The 15839-nt window shown below is 38.0% G+C and overlaps 1 protein-coding gene across 1 annotated transcript; it reads right to left on the bottom strand.

Moving 5' to 3' along the window:
* Nucleotides 1-121: 121 nt before the first annotated feature.
* On the bottom strand, nucleotides 122-15327 carry pdia2 (protein disulfide isomerase family A, member 2). Its single transcript, XM_044114731.1, has 11 exons — nucleotides 14988-15327; nucleotides 13660-13866; nucleotides 8254-8387; nucleotides 8017-8154; nucleotides 5109-5225; nucleotides 4904-5029; nucleotides 4038-4232; nucleotides 3832-3952; nucleotides 714-892; nucleotides 472-636; nucleotides 122-385 (listed from the first exon to the last, which is right to left on the bottom strand). The coding sequence occupies exons 1-11, from the start codon at nucleotides 15253-15255 to the stop codon at nucleotides 329-331; spliced, it is 1707 nt and encodes a 568-aa protein (XP_043970666.1). The 5' UTR covers nucleotides 15256-15327; the 3' UTR covers nucleotides 122-328.
* Between the last annotated feature and the right edge of the window lie 512 nt (nucleotides 15328-15839).

Genomic DNA, 15839 nt, shown 5'->3' with positions numbered 1-15839 from the left:
TGAAAATGTTTTCATTTAACATTTCCATTGTATGCTTTGAAACTTCTGTTCTGTCTCAAGATTTTTCCATCTACCAACAGCTTTTCTGCTCTTCTTTTATTCGTCAAGGAAGAATAAATAATTTAGTTTTTTTCCTTAATACATCTTTATTCTTCGTCCTCAAGTTGTCAAATAAAATTTTATCATTTTAAGAATCAAATAGTTTTAAAAGTAGGAAACTGAGAGCTTTAACACTCGTAATTCTCAGTACAGAGACAATAATTCCTATGTTGTATAAACACTGGAAACTGGAAGAAGATAGCTTGATATTAATATGTGTTTAGCACAATTACAGTTCATCTTTGGATGTCTTGTTCTCAGAAATTTCTGCAGACTCGTCTACTTCCTGAGAACAGAGAGGAAAGAGAAAGGTTTGATTGCAGCTTTAAATATGAGTAATAATGGCTAAGAGGTAACGAAATAATAGCAAACCTTGCTTTGATCACCAGTGCTGTCTTCTTCTTTAACATCTGAGCTCTCCTCACCATCATCATAATCATCATCATCCTCGCCACTTTCTTCCTGTGGTAAAACTCCTCCGCTATCCAGGAACTTCCTAAATGTCTCCAGATCTCGGTTTCCAGTGTAGTCGACCACCTGAGTGAAAACAGCAAATTGAAACAATTGATTTTTTTATGGCTTCTGGATCTCTGTGGTGAGCTGAGCATTTCTACCTCTTTGCCTTCAGCTGGGTAATATTTGATGGTTGGAAATCCTGAAATGACAAGCGATTCCACTTCATTGGCTGTGGCGTCCATCTTGGCTATGATGATGTTTTCATGATCAGCATATTTCTCTCCCAGCTGGTCCCAAATTGGAGCCAGTTCTTTGCAGTGTCCACACCATGGAGCATCTACACAAACAGAGACAGAATGTAAGGGAAACTAAGGCAACTGCAGAAATAATAAAAATGTATAATATTCAATCACTGCAAAATTCTCTTTAAATATTTGAGGTTATTTCTTTAAGAAAATTTACCCTTCAAAAACTCTCAATTCAGATGATCTGTTAACATCTGTAGGGAGTTTTTACTAGTCACAAACTGATCAGATCTAATTCCTAAGAATTTTTTGTGCTGGAGGCATCACTGCCGAACTACTGTTTTGTAATAAAACTTTGTTGTGATCAGATAAGAACTGATCCCACTACAAAAACAAGATCTGAATCTTGCTTTTGTCTTTGGAGTCAACATTCAACTGAGACACAGGACCTTTTCTTCTAACATGCTGGCCAGGAAGACAATTTATTTCAAAACCTTTGAAGTGTTGAATGGATCAGAAAGTGGTCTGCGTTTCCTGCGTATCTGTGCATAGAGACGTGAAAGTCTCTTGATGGATCTGCCTGCAGAGGACGGTGACAGCTTCTCCATTTTTCCAAGAGAAGGGTGCTTTCCTTGGTTTTTCCACCTCAAAGTACCAGAGATTCTGCTAAAAACATACCTAGGACGCCCAACAACCAAACGCCTTCTGCTGAACGAGAACAAGGTTTTTCCAGTTTTTGGAAAATATTGGGATTTTTGGACACTGCTTTGACCTGACTAATTATCAACTGAGTGATTATTATCTAGGCTGAAATAGGTGTTTAAATCTCTTTACTGTTCCATGCTTGATTAGTGTTGTTCTGATTAATGAAGGTCAGTTATGGGGCTCAAGCTGGCTCCACTGGAAGAGGTGAAGAGAGAAAGAAAGCAGAAGAAGATCAGAGTTATGAAGGATAGCTCAGTGTGGTGGACAGCCTGAGGAGCAGAGATAGCCAAAGATTACTACAGGCCAGATGTGCTGCTGCAAGTCTTTTCTGCCTGAGGCTATCAGACTTTATAATTCATATATAGTCTCTAGAGCTGTGTGCTTTACATGTTGAATATATATTTAGTAATGTACTGAGCAATATGTGTGTCCTTAAGACTATCACTGCTCATCCATCCATCCATCCATCCATTTTCTATACACCCTTTGTCCCTAATGGGGTCAGGAGGGTTGCTGGTGCCAATCCCCAGCTAACGTTCCGGGCGAGAGGTGGGGTCACCCTGGACAGGTCGCCAGTCTGTCACAGGGCTATCACTGCTCATTGTTATTAATTATTGTTGTATAGTTATTCTTCTTACTTTATTTTAATTTTTATTATATATATATTTTTTTATTATTATTTTGTGAATTATGCTAGTACAAACCATTTTTCCCCCTTAGAGGATCAATAAAGTATTATTATCTTATTATATGCTGTGATGTCCGTACATTATGTTGTTGCTAGCATAACTAAAATTCATTGGCTCACTTTCAGCCACTCTCTTCTCCCTCTTGTTCTCGATTCTCTTTTTCCTTGATTTCAAATTCATATCTACAAAGACCATTATTTTCTTTGTGCAGCCTAAATGTAAGGCCTCAACTGGTGGAGTTTTAGAGTTTTAGTGGAGTGAAGGACACAAGTGGTGATGTTTGGTAATATAGTTACCGTCATAGAGGAGTGATGGAGTTTGACAGTGAAAATAAAAATGGCAGCAGAAGTTAGTAAAGCAAGTATGACGGAGTTATTGCCAGGCTAAGAGATTTTTATTTTCAAATACAAGAATACAGTCATAATACTACAAGAACCAAGTCAGAATAATTTAAATATTGGCAGAATAAAGTCTGGTTCTATCTATTAAATAAAAAGTTGTTCAAACAATCGTTTTAAAGTCCTCCTGGGGCTGAACATTTGCTGGTGATGTGCGAAAACATTTAGTATTTACTCCGTATTCCGCAATTTAGCGCAATATAATGAAAAGTTATAAAATTACGCCTTTCATTACAACTTTACTCGTACTTAAAACACAAATCAAAAACTCAGGCCCCGACCCTTATACTCCATCATAAGCAAGAAAGGTTGCTCGCAGAATATGGCCAGGAAACAGATGAAACCTGTTTTTACTGTTAATGGAAAATGTTCTGCACATTTCATCTCTTCTCATCTGACAAACTGGAATATAAGCAATACTGCTGCAAATGTTTACACAATAAATGTTAAAAACAATTTTTCTTCTGAAAAACTAAACTGAAGCTGCAAGTGACCAATACTTATAGCTGTAAAAAGTTTTACTGCATTAAATCTAAAAGTGCACTTCCCATTGAATGATTTGCACTTTTCTCTTTCAAACTGAGCTGTCTTGATTAAATACTACTGATTCACTTAATAAGCTGATTTTGGAAATTATTTTGAGGTTTTGATAATAAGGTCATGCAATACTGGAGCCAGTGGTTTGTACAGATAAATTATTAAATATGAACAGATTTGCAATCGTGTTTCAATTCTGAGGAAGGAAGGGCACTGAAAGAAGTTGCAAAATAAAACAAAATGTAAAATTAACTTACATATAAAATAAACTCAATGAAACATCAGATATGAAGTTAGAAAGATTGATATTATCAAAGATATTTATTGTTAATTATTTATAGGTATTTGTATACCTATACAAATACTTACTATATCTGTTTATGTGTTGTGTTTGTCTGTCCTTATTGTTGTGTATTTCTACCTACTGTTTCTCTACACCACTTGGTTGTCTGCAAATGTGCAACATGAATAAATCTGACCTTGACCTTCATCGCATAGATCAGGTAAGAGTTTATGTATGCTTTCATAATTGTGAATGAGTTAAATTGACAAGTAGGCTATTTAATTTTTTCTTCATTATATTGAAATGATGATGAGGCAACAGAAGTATGTTCATATGTAATTTGACCCAACTGTTTTGAGCAGTTAGTAAAAAAAATATATATATATATAAAAATGCTGATATGGTTCAAATTAACTTACAAAACTCAATAAAGACGTTTTTGGCCGGGTCCAGAGCCACGGATTTAAAATTCTTGCCCACCAGGACTTTGACTGGTTCTTTGTCCCAGTTCTCTGGGATTTCTTCAGTACGATAGTATGGCTGCAGCACATAGTGACAAGACAAGTGACTGGATTTAATATGGGTGAAAAACTGCATTTAATAAGTGGGTGAGCATCTGGTTTACCATTGCAATGCCGTCAACAACTTCCTGACACAGCAGCCACAGTGAATCTGCTGTTAGAGCTCCAGAGGGAATACTGAACTTCTTCTGTGTTTCCATGTGGATGATCCTTGCAGTGGGTGCGTCGCTTTCTGACACTCCAAAATAATTTAGCACATGTGACAGGGCCTGTGTCACATCAATCAGAACAAACAGCATCTAGATAACACACACAGAAAGTTCTGTTTTTGTTAGTATAATGTGTTTTCTAGGCACATAGTGCCATTTTATAGCACAATCAAGTATCAATGTTACCTTCGGATGTTATAAAAAGGTTGTAATATCAAATATTAATTAAATAAATTTTACTTTGTAATTTAACACCTTAAAATTGGTCCTCTGTCTCTTTAAAAACTCCTGCTCTTTCTCACCATCAGGAAATCATCACAACAAGGCTTCTCTGTTAACCCTTTATAGAGGGGTTAATAGAAATGTTAACCCCTCTATAAAGGGGCTTATATAAGATGGAGAAGTAGCTTATATAATGAGTTCAGCAGATACACAGTTCCACCAGGTGTTTGCAAATTACTGCTGGCTGGTCTGAAGTCTAGTCTAAAGGATTTCTCAAACATGGATGAAAGAATCTAAGCAAGACTGCAAGACTATGTTTTTGATGATGGAATAATGTTATAATGTGATGGAAAGCTAAAAAAAGAAAAAAAAAAGATTCAATTTTACGTAATACTGTTACTAACTGCTGAAGATCGGTTTTAAAACAAACAGTTTCATGTTGTGGGCTTATTTCTTTGTCTCGACAAAGTAGTCCAGTTTCCAACACATGCCAAGACAAACCGACTAATGGCGGCATATAGACAGAGCCCAGGTCTTACCTTGCCCTTAAACTCCTTGGCAACAGCCTTGGCCTCCTCCACCAGCTGCAGCTGACCCTGCACTGTGGAGTTGATGAACAGCAGGCTATGCAGGCGGATGCGAGAAGCAAAGATCTTGTCTGCTACCTGAAAACATAGAATGAATATTTTCATTATAGATTCAAATTTGTACTCCTAATCATGTTGATAAGCCTGAATGCTTTACCTCAGGGTTGAATGAAATGATGAGCTCCAGGCTGTTTTCCTTGATGAAGGCGGTCAGGTTGTGTTTGTCTAATTTCTCTTCTTCTGACCACACATAGTCTTCTCTGTCATCATCAAACTACCAGAAACAAAACTTCTTTTATCACACTGAACAAATAAAAAAATGATTTGAGCTAAAATAAATTTGAGACAATTAACTGATGAATCAGCAAAAAATTAATAAACTGTAATTTTAGTATGTCAATTTTTTTAATTGAATAGAAGTGGCAATAATTGCAGTCATTAATCTGTATTTGCTATCTTGTGTTGTGCAAACTGGTGTGTAATGGTGAGATCTTTTCAGTTTCATTGGTGATTAAAGAGAAGAAAAGCATTGTCACTGAAATGTGTTTTCTCTTTTGCAGAAGTGAAATGGCCCTAAGAGATACATGTAACTGTTGTTATTATAAAATTATTTCATGTTGATTATGTGGTTTTAATGTTTTTAATTAAATCACTATTGAATGATGGTTATGAAGTTTTAATAAGATATAAGAATTAAATGTAATTGTTAGATGTATAGAATTTATGACAGATTCATTGTTGTAAGTAGGCCAAAACCAGGTCAGTTAGGATCAGAACAGAACAGAGAGAAAAAGAACTAAACAAAGACTGGAGAATAAGTAAGAGGAACTAAAAAAGTAGCAAGAGTGAATTTGGGGACGTGATTTCAGATGGCCACTGAGTAAACAACAGAAAAGGGGAAGTGAGTCTCCAAGGGCGTTAAACAGCACTGTTGATGAGTCATATAGCCTTTTGCCATACACAACTATGGGCTGAGAAAGTATAAAAGATTCTGAAAAAGAAGAAAAAAGATCTTAGTCCCCACTGCGGCAGTCGACGTCAACAAGGGACGCAGACAGAAGACCTAGAGAGGACCATGGCACAGAGCTACAGAGACAAACGCTGTGCTCTGCTGAAAAAGGGTGGAGCCAACTGCCCTCGCCCATGGTTCCTGATTAGACGGCCCATAAAGAGATTTCTAGTTTCTACAACAGACTTGGTCGATGGACAAGGTGGTCACAGTTGATGAGAAGCTGAACCATCCAGAGGACAACAACATTTAACTTGTGTCCATCCAGAGGAAGACTGCAGCAAAGACGTGAGCTTCCGTCCAAGGACTTTGGGGTCACCTGTTGTCAGAATCATTACCAACTGGGGGATGAGTTGAACTGCTACTCAAAAGCCTCTCTGAGTTAGTAGTAACAGTGGCTAGGGATAGAAAGTTGAATTATGTGTTTTCAAAATTTATAATCACTTACTGAATTTTTGCTTTTGCGTATTTCTGCTAAAAACTTACCAATTAAAGAAGAATATAAAATTCTAATCAATCAATCAATCAAATTTTATTTGTGTAGCACATTTCAGCAGCAAGGCATTTCAAAGTGCTTTACATCAAATCAAACACAAAAACACAATGCAACATAGAATCAACAATCAACCACAACATCACGTCAGATTCCATCAATAAATTTGCAATTGATTACATTTCAAATACAACTCTAAACAAGTTGGGTTTTTAGTTGAGATTTAAAGGAAGTCAGTGTTTCAGCTGTTTTACAGTTTTCTGGAAGTTTGTTCCAGATTTTTGGTGAATAGATGCTGAATGCTGCTTCTCTTCATTTGGTCCTGGTTCTGGATGCAGAGCAGAACCAGAACCAGAAGACCTGAGAGTTCTGGAAGGTTGATACAACAGCAGATCTTTAATGTATTGTGGTGCTAAACCATTCAGTGATTTAATGTGAGTTGTGGACAATAAAATTATTTGAGTCATTTTTTAAGTAGGGTACTTTTAATAATGGTAAAAATCAACCATGCATGGTTCTAGAGTTTTGGAGGTTTTTGACAGTTGACTTAAGCTGATCTTAAACAATACCCTTGGAGCTTATGTTGAGCTACTAAAACTAGAAAGTATGCATTTCCTATGAAAATACAAGTGTGAATGCTGAATGCTTTTGGTGAAAATGGCAAAAACGTTTGACGCCAACTGCTGAAGACTTGTAGAAAGGTAAGAAATAGTCCATGCAGTATAAAAAACCCAGGTAAAAACCAAAAATAGCTAAAAAGCAAAAACTAGCTAAAATACTTATGATAACATCCAGAATACCACTAGAATGCAGGGTTACAGTAAAAAAAAAAAACTATGTAAAACCTAATATATAAAAATGACAGAAATGTTCCCCTATTCCTTCAGATAAAGACGGTGGGGGAATGAAATCCATGCCTCTTATGGTTCCTGAGATATCAACATTTGTTTGGAGGCATTGTTTAGCACGGTGACTACAAAAACCATTCCACATGCAGTACGAAAAAAGCAATGTCAAAAGGTCAAACTATTCCCAGGTTTTAAACAGCAAAAAGCTGTTAAATGGTCCAACTTCAAAATGGCCACTGATTGTGTCCTCCATGACAGCCCTGAAACTGGATGATTCATTGCCGTTAATAGGCAGGACCTAAAACTTCAACTGTGAAACGCAACGTTCATTTTATATTGTAATTTTCAATTCTGCCACAGGATGGAGCAGTTTCATAAAAATTAATAAAAAGCTAAATATTATAAAATGTATGAAGGTTATGAATACCAAGAAGTTATAGCCCACATTAGGGGAGCAAGCTGAATAGTATAAAAGTTGGACGGTGAAAATAGCACAAAGTATGCAGAAGAAGAAGCGCAGTAAAATTTACGGAGCAATCAGAAAAGTGGAACTCATTAGTTGCCTACAGCATTCATAGTGTGAATGCTGTAGGCAGCATTCACACTATGAATGCTGTAGGCATTGCAGAGATATGCCTACAGAGGCAGAGGCCTAGAGAGATATTTTAAAATCTTAACACCAATGGATAACAGTTGAGTCTGTATCTTCACATACCTTTTTGAACAGTACCACTGAGTCTGATTTCACTTCATACTTCTGAAACACTTCAGGAGTTACAGTAACTCCAAACTCAACATCAGTCAAATCAAAAGCGACCTCCTTGAACACCTGGGCAGAATCACTTTCCAAACTCTGGAAAAAAGGAACAAGAGGATACAACATGGATGTTTTAAACATGGATTACTATTATGAGACATAGAGGTATCACTAACTACGCCTTATGAGACCTACACTGAAGAATCCTACAACAGAGATATTGTGGGTGCTAATGAACTTGGCCGCAGAGTCCACAGAGTCAAGATTTGAAGTCCCGGGACCGGCGCGACGCTTCATCCATTGAATTATTCCCTCCACTGATCTTTTACCTGGAAAACAGATACACCCATGAGATAAATAGTAGAAGTGGGGATTTTTTTTTATTTTTATTTTTTAGAAAAACATGGCCTAGGTGAGTGCAAAAGTTCTTGAAACAGCAGGACTTTCATGAACTGTTCATGGGACATTGGTCTATATTTTAGTATAGGGCAGTCATTGGTTTTCATATTCACTTCCTTCCTTAGTTTTAAGATTCCTTGTTGGTGGTTTTATTATTGCATATGCACAATTATTAGGGAAGTTTTAGTTTTGACTATATAATGATTTTTATTTGTATTTTCCAACTGCAAGCTGTATAAACTAAAGACAAAGTATCAAAGATTAAAAAATAAGGAACAACAAAAAATACCAAAAGCACATAAAATACAAAACAACAGATAATGGGAAGAATACAGCAGTGTTATTTCATTATTGACCAACAGTTACTACACTATATCAGGTGCAAGTCCCCCTACCTTGTCCTGCATTAAAAAGAGATATTGCTGTAGGAACAAAAGAGAACTTGTACCTGTTACTTTTTATAAAAGAAAGTCTGAGCCTGATGCCAGAAAGTAGAAACTGGAACTCACCATGTAAAGGATGAGAAGTATCAGCAATAATAGCTTTAGTTTTCCTAATGATTAGATTTTTACACAGTTCTGTATGGTACGTATTACTCTGCTCAGGGCATTTTTTGGTCTAATACTAAGATTCCCAAACCAACAAAGGAGGGAAAAGGTCAACACCGATTCAGTATATGATCTATAAAATAGGATCATCAATGATTTATCAACTTAAAACTTTGCGAGGCTCCTTAGACAAAATAATCTTTGCTGACCCTTTTTCTGTAGGTTTTCTGAATGGCAGGTAAATTTTAACTTATTATCCAAAATAGTCCCACGATGTTTGTAGTTTTCTACACTGTTCACTGTCTTTAATTACTGTTTGATTTGTGTTTTGGGGTTTCTGTCTAAAATCAGAGCACATGTCCTTTGTTTTCTGTACATTTAATGAAAGAAAAGCTTTAGTCAACAGATTCATGGACCACAGGGCCGTGGTCTGAAGTCTAGTCTAAAGGATTTCATCATGTTCATCATCATGTAGAAGGTTAACTGTCACTGAGTCATCTGAAAATTTTAATATTAACCTATTATCATGCCGCCTGCGACAGTCTGTGTACAAAATGTAAAGAAGAGGGGAAAGGACGCCACCTCGAGGGGACCAGGTAGACCGGGACATCTCTCTGGACATGCATCCATTCAGTCTCACTTTCTGCTTTGTGGATGTTAAAAAAATCAGGAATCCAGCCCACCACATTCAAATCCAGATGAAAGTTAAGAAGTTTATCAATCAAAATATGAGGCTGGATGGTGTTAAAAGCCGATGAGAAGTCTACAAATAACAATTTAACACGGTTTTTGTTACCTTCAAGATGTTTAAAACACAGTTTAGTAAAGTGGCAGTGCCATCCTCGCCTCCCCGACCGGCCCTGTTGGCAAACTGTAAAGGACCCAATAAACGTTCAGTCTTGGTAAGAAGATATCTCTTAATCAATTTTTCCAAAGATTTCATGACAAGGGAAGTCAGTGCAACAGGTCTAAAATCATTCAGGACTTTTGGGTGGCTCGTCTCAGCCACAGGAATCACTATGGACTACTTCCAGCACCTTCGCACCCTCTGTTGGTTAAGTGACATCTGGAAGATGAAATAAAAAATAGGAGCCAACTGTTTCGCACAGAGCAGTCGACCACTGATATTATCTGGTCCTGGACTTTTTCTAACCTTACAGCGTTTAAAAGATTCAGCTACAGAAGTAACATCAAAAGGGACATGACCACAGCAAAGACGTTTGTTTTTCACATTTAAAATTTCATTACTAAAATCAGAAGAATCAAACCTAAGATAAAACATATTAAACTCATTTGCCAGTTGGTTATCAGAATTTAAACCAGGAAGAACCACCTTCCTGTTGCACTTGATCTCTGAGCCAACAATTGTTTTCAGCCCATTCCAAACTGGGCCCAGTCTGTTGTAGGGAAGGTCTTTCTCCAGCTTTTCCTTGTAATTCAACTTTGCCTTTTTTATTTAATTCTTAACTCCCCTTCTAAGCAAATTCACCTCATTGAGGTTTCCTTCACGGAATGCTTTCCTCTTTTCGTTCAACAGATTTTTCAATGATTTTGACATCCAGGGTTTACTATTTGGAAATATTTTCACTGTTTTCTTTGGAATCACACAGTGTTCACAGAAAGTCACATCATAACATCAGTTAATTCATCAATGTCACTACAAGAGTCCTTAAACATGTCCCAATCAGTTATATCAAAGCAAACCTGCAAGTTGAGTTTGGAATCATCAGTCCAGTTGTTGATCTGTCTAGTGATGGTTTTACCTCTCCTAAGGGCAGAACAATAAGCTGGTAAAAGTTGCACACAATTATGGTCAGCTCCACCCAATGGAGGGAGAGGGAGAGATTTATAAGCTCCTTTGACAGAATCATTACAGGTCCAGAATTTTGTTGTTCCTGGTGATACAGGAATATCGATAAAGGTCCTTAAGAGTTCTTATTAATGAACAATGGTTAAAATCATCAGGACACTTAGACGGCAGCTTCTGTGTCATTTCTGATATGGACTCTGACTCTTGCTCCTCGTTGGCTCTTGGATGGATGTACACAACGACGATAAATATCTGGGGAAATTCTCGAGGGAGATAGAGAGGCCGCAGAGACACGGACAGCAGTTCAATGTGTTTAGTGCATAAGTTCTCTCTGACCATAACAGTTTCACACCAGCGTTCATTAACATACAAACACACACACCCTCCTTGTGATTTGCCAGTAACGCCAGCATCCCATACTGGCGCGCCAAATCCATCAATAGTCATTTCTGTGTTTACAGAAACTTGGCTTTTGGACAGCTTTAAACATGTGTCTCTGAATTTATGTTGAAGTCATATCCATGCTTGGAGCTCATCCAATTTGTTGCAAAGAGATTACACAGTAGAAAGAATGATGGATAGTAGTGGGATGCGAGAAACTGATTGTCTCCATAGACGCTAGAGCAAATCACCACGTCTACCCCGCTTCCTGTACTGTATAACACCCCTGCCCCCCCCAAAAAATAAAAATAAATAAATAAATTGTGTCTCGTTACTGACCTTATACTGCTTAACAGTATGGAAAGCAAAGCTTCCTTCTGCTGCAGTGACGGCTGCACTGTCTGACTTTGTCACAACGAAATCTGTGACTTTAGCCGAAGAGCTTTCGCCTCTGGCTGCTTTCACGTGCTTTGATGAATTCACTGCACTTGCAGGTCGTTGGCACCTTTATTTGCCACAGACACATTAGTGCCTGACTTACACGTCAAACACTCCGCCTCATAGGGATCACGACCTTGATGAAAGCACGGGAATCTTTTCTTTAATTCCTCCGTAAACGTACACTTTCGTTTAGGCATTTTTGCCGTAGAATCGGCGAACACACATGTTCTATCGCCTGTCACACTTAAGGTTTAACTAGTCTAGCGGCCGGTGTACAAGTCAACTCAGCTATCTTTACTTTTCCCACACACATAATGCAACGTGATTGGATTTGGGGAGAAGGCGTGACTAATTTGCCATACAAAGAAACCTGGAATGGAGTAGTGGAACGGAGTGGCAGTGTAATCACAATGCACTGTAAGCTATGTAATGTGTTTTGAGGCAGTTGACCAAAATCCCGGACCATTTTTAAATTCCCCCCGGACATTTTTTTAGGTCTGAAAAGTAGGACATGTCCGGGAAAAAGAGGACGTCTGGTCACCCTAATGCAGTGTTTCCCAATTCCAGTCCTCAGGGCCCCTGCCTGCATGTTTTAGGTGTTTCCCTTCTGCCACACACCTGGATTGAATCTTTGGGTGATTAACAGGCTCCTGCAGCACTTGGTGGCTGCAGAAGATGTCATGCAATCATTTGAATCAGCTGTTCTGGTATAGAGGCACATCTAAAACATGCGGGCAGGGGGGCCCCGAGGACTGGAATTGGGAAACACTGAGTGTACTCAGCCTGTAGGTTGGTATATTGTATTTTTTACCCGATCTACAACACCCAAGATACCAGCCTAACAGGATGAGATTTTTGGATCAGATCGAAGATTAAGGACAGGTAATAATGAATAGGATAAAACTAAATCACTCTTGGATCTTAGAGCTGATTGCCTTAAAATTTTCCTCTGTGTGTCTTATGTTATCTAGAGCCACCACTTAACTGAATATTAAACCGCAAAAAATGCAGCTGAATAGCCTATGTTAATATTGTACAAAAGACTGTTAATTATTTGTTTTCAGTTCTCTAGTTTGTTTTCCTTTATCAAAGTGTTTTATATGTAGTATTTTATTTACGCTACTGGGTGGTTCCTCAATCATATTTTGTTCATAGATCTGATTATTGAGTAGCGTGGATATCACCACAGACTTCGTTTCTTACCTCTTTCTACTGTGTGCGTCCATTGAATGTAAGTAATACCGTTGGTGGTTTAGTTCAGTTTTATAAATGTCTAAGAGCTGTATTTGTACTTTGTCCTGTTGAATATATGTTTGTTTGGTGTGGTTTACTCGTATTGTGGAGAGCTAAAAGTTAGCCGTTTAGCATTAATCTATTAAGCTCGGTAGAGCTTAATCTACAGCGTTTGCATCAAATGACATAAATAAACAACATTCACTGGTGGAAATGAGCTGCAGATCCGGACCAGAACCAGAACCAGCGGCAGAGACGGCTGTCACAGTGAGTACGGGGTTTGAGTTGGTGCTGGTGCCTCAGAGAGCGGCGTGGCGGTCTGGTCACAGGGCGGACACCATTTGTGTTACCATTTCCAATAGAATTGCCGGCTTCGGCTACTGGAGGACATAGTGTCCACCTTGCTGGAACTATTTACTCTCCATTTGTGCATGTATTCATACAGTTATTGCTGCCATTATCTTTGCATTATGGCTCTATTTATATTTGCTACAGAAGGCATAACAGGGTCAGTGCTTCTGTGTTTATCTTTATTTTTCTTTCAGTCTCTGTTTGTTTGTCGATATCGACATGTATATACATACATGGCTGCTCATCTGGAGCCTGGTCCTGGTTATGCTGGGGGTTTTTACACCTCGTGTCAACCTCAAGGCCCAGGGGCCAAATCAGGCCTGCCACAAGTATTTATGTGACCCTAAACTCTTGAGATAAGAGTTGTGAATACATGTTAATAGTGGTTGCATATCATTTCTACAATATTGTCAAAGATAAATGTCTCTGCATCTCTACCGGTGTAGTCCAATGGCAGTTTGCGGTCCCCGTTGATGAACACCTTCAGAGTGGGAAAGCTTCCGACCTCAAACTCATCAGCCAGCTCCTTCTCCTCGATGGCATCCACCTTGGCCAATCGCATCCCTGCCTCCTCCTCCTTCAGTTTCTCTGCGACCTCGGCGTAAATCGGTTCAAACTCTTTGCAGTGGCCACACCAGGGAGCATCTTCAGACAAACACACACGCATTTGAAGCACAATTGCACACTGTCAAGCAGAGTTGAGCAGTAACCAGTTAGATTTACTCAATTACAACTACTTGAGCAACTTTTTTGATAAAAAAACAAAACAAAAAACTTTTAAGAAGTATTTTTACTACACTCTACTTTTTAATTTCACCTGAGTAGTTTTGTTATGAAGTACTGCTACTCTTGCTTGAGTAAAATTTCTGGACTCTCTACGCACTGAATGAAGAACAAACATGTTTAACCAAAAATTCACCAGACACAGACCTGCAGTTTTTGAGAAAGTTTCATAAGTTTTTAATTGAAAGAAGCTGATTTGGAAAATGTTTCTTTTGCCAGGTTTTATTTTTTGTTATATGAATTATTGTCATTTTTGTCCTTAAGATACCAAAATTTCTGCTTGACTTTATATTTTGGTCCGTCTGATGATGTAATTTTTAAATATTAAATGATTGATTATTTTTTCAGTTACTTGCCACTTGAGCAGACTATTTACCAAATACTTTTTTTACTCTTACTGGATGGCTACTTTTTACTTTTGCTTGAGTAAAAATAGGTTGAAGTAGTGTTACTCTTACTTGAGTACAATTTTTTGGTTTCTCTGCTTGCCATCCACTGGAACATTGACTGGAAGCATTATCTGTCCTGTTGCTACCGTTTCCTCAATTCCCAGGGAAATAAGCTGCTGATAGCAGAAGCGGTGGCCGGCCACAGCCTTATCCTCACTGCTCCTTTTTTTCTTCTGCTGTTGTCCTTCTGAACTCATGTGTGGGAACTTTCAGCAGGACAACAGCTGGACTTGACAGGCTGCTGCTGATATTTCATGGTTATCTCAACTTCATTTTTTTCTTTTATTAGCCTAAATATTTCAGTTCTTTTAAGAAATGCTCGTGCTTTACACTTAGGCATCCTTTTGGTATTTTGAAGCAATTCAGTGTTTTTAATTTTAGATCAATATTCCTTTAAATTAATGTCTCTGTATTAAAAAGAAGCACATGTAACATATGTTCTACCAACTTCCTGTAAAACAGCACATCTTGCACAACCTGCCTGTTTAAACCTATATTTAATAATAATAATATTAATAATATATTTTTACTTACAAAACTCAATCAGTAAAAACTCATTTTCGCTGAGAGCTCTGTCAAAATTGTTGAAGTGTAGAACCAAAACGTCTTTTTCTTCTTCTATGTTTGTTGTCTTCTCCTTCTTTGGCTTCTTGTCCGTCTCCTCTGAGGTGTCCTCTTGTGTCTCTGCTGATGATGCCTCTGTTGCCTTGTTGGGGTCATCCTTGGGGTCACCGGCCTGAATGCTGAAGGACCCCAGCAGCAGCAGGCCCAGCAGAGCGATGCATAGCTTGTGTGTTCTCATGTCTCTCTGTGTGCGTGTGTGTGCGTGTGTGTGTGTGTGACCTGCTCTGTCACCTCTGCTCAGGTGTGGAGGAACCTGCCCTACATTTATTTATCTAACATGGAGTGTGTGTGTCAGAATTTTACTGGTCTTCTCTCTTGTCCAATCAGAGGCTGCACTTTCACAGGACTCATTGGAGCCAATCACATAATGCCATGTAAAGATATTGATTTGGTTCATAAATAGCAGTAAGACCAGAATTTATTAAATGTCAGCATTTGTTCCCATTTGTTGGCATGTTTTTAATTAATACTGAGCAGATATTTACTTTGGAAGATATTTTATAGAATAACTACTTGTTGGTGCTTATCTAAACCTCGTTTACCTAAAAACGGCTCAATGATAGGTGGAAGAAAAGTTAGCGTTTTCTTTAACGTATATTATGTTTAGAGTTCAAACAATGTGTCGTGTCCTGGATGCAGAAGAAATAATGGCAGGAACTATAGCTTCAGTTGGAGTTTTTTGTACAGTACATTATGAAAGGTATTCCCACCGATTTTTTTTTTTATACATTTTGCTTTTAATTACTTCAACATAGTCAATAT

The sequence above is a fragment of the Gambusia affinis genome, linkage group LG04 (assembly GCF_019740435.1).
Source record: "Gambusia affinis linkage group LG04, SWU_Gaff_1.0, whole genome shotgun sequence".
In the NCBI taxonomy this organism is placed as follows: domain Eukaryota; kingdom Metazoa; phylum Chordata; class Actinopteri; order Cyprinodontiformes; family Poeciliidae; genus Gambusia; species Gambusia affinis.
This window is presented reverse-complemented; position numbering and strand designations above follow the sequence as displayed.

What these genes read in the sequence shown, in the direction of transcription:
- pdia2 (XM_044114731.1), bottom strand. Translation starts at nt 15,255, where the DNA reads ATGAGAACACACAAGCTATGCATCGCTCTGCTGGGCCTGCTGCTGCTG. An exon ending in CAGTGGTACTGTTCAAAAAG is followed by an intron (nt 5,226 to 8,016) that starts GTATGTGAAGAT and finishes TGTTTCTGGTAG; the next exon opens with TTTGATGATGACAGAGAAGA. An exon ending in GCACTGGTGATCAAAGCAAG is followed by an intron (nt 386 to 471) that starts GTTTGCTATTAT and finishes CTCTGTTCTCAG; the next exon opens with GAAGTAGACGAGTCTGCAGA.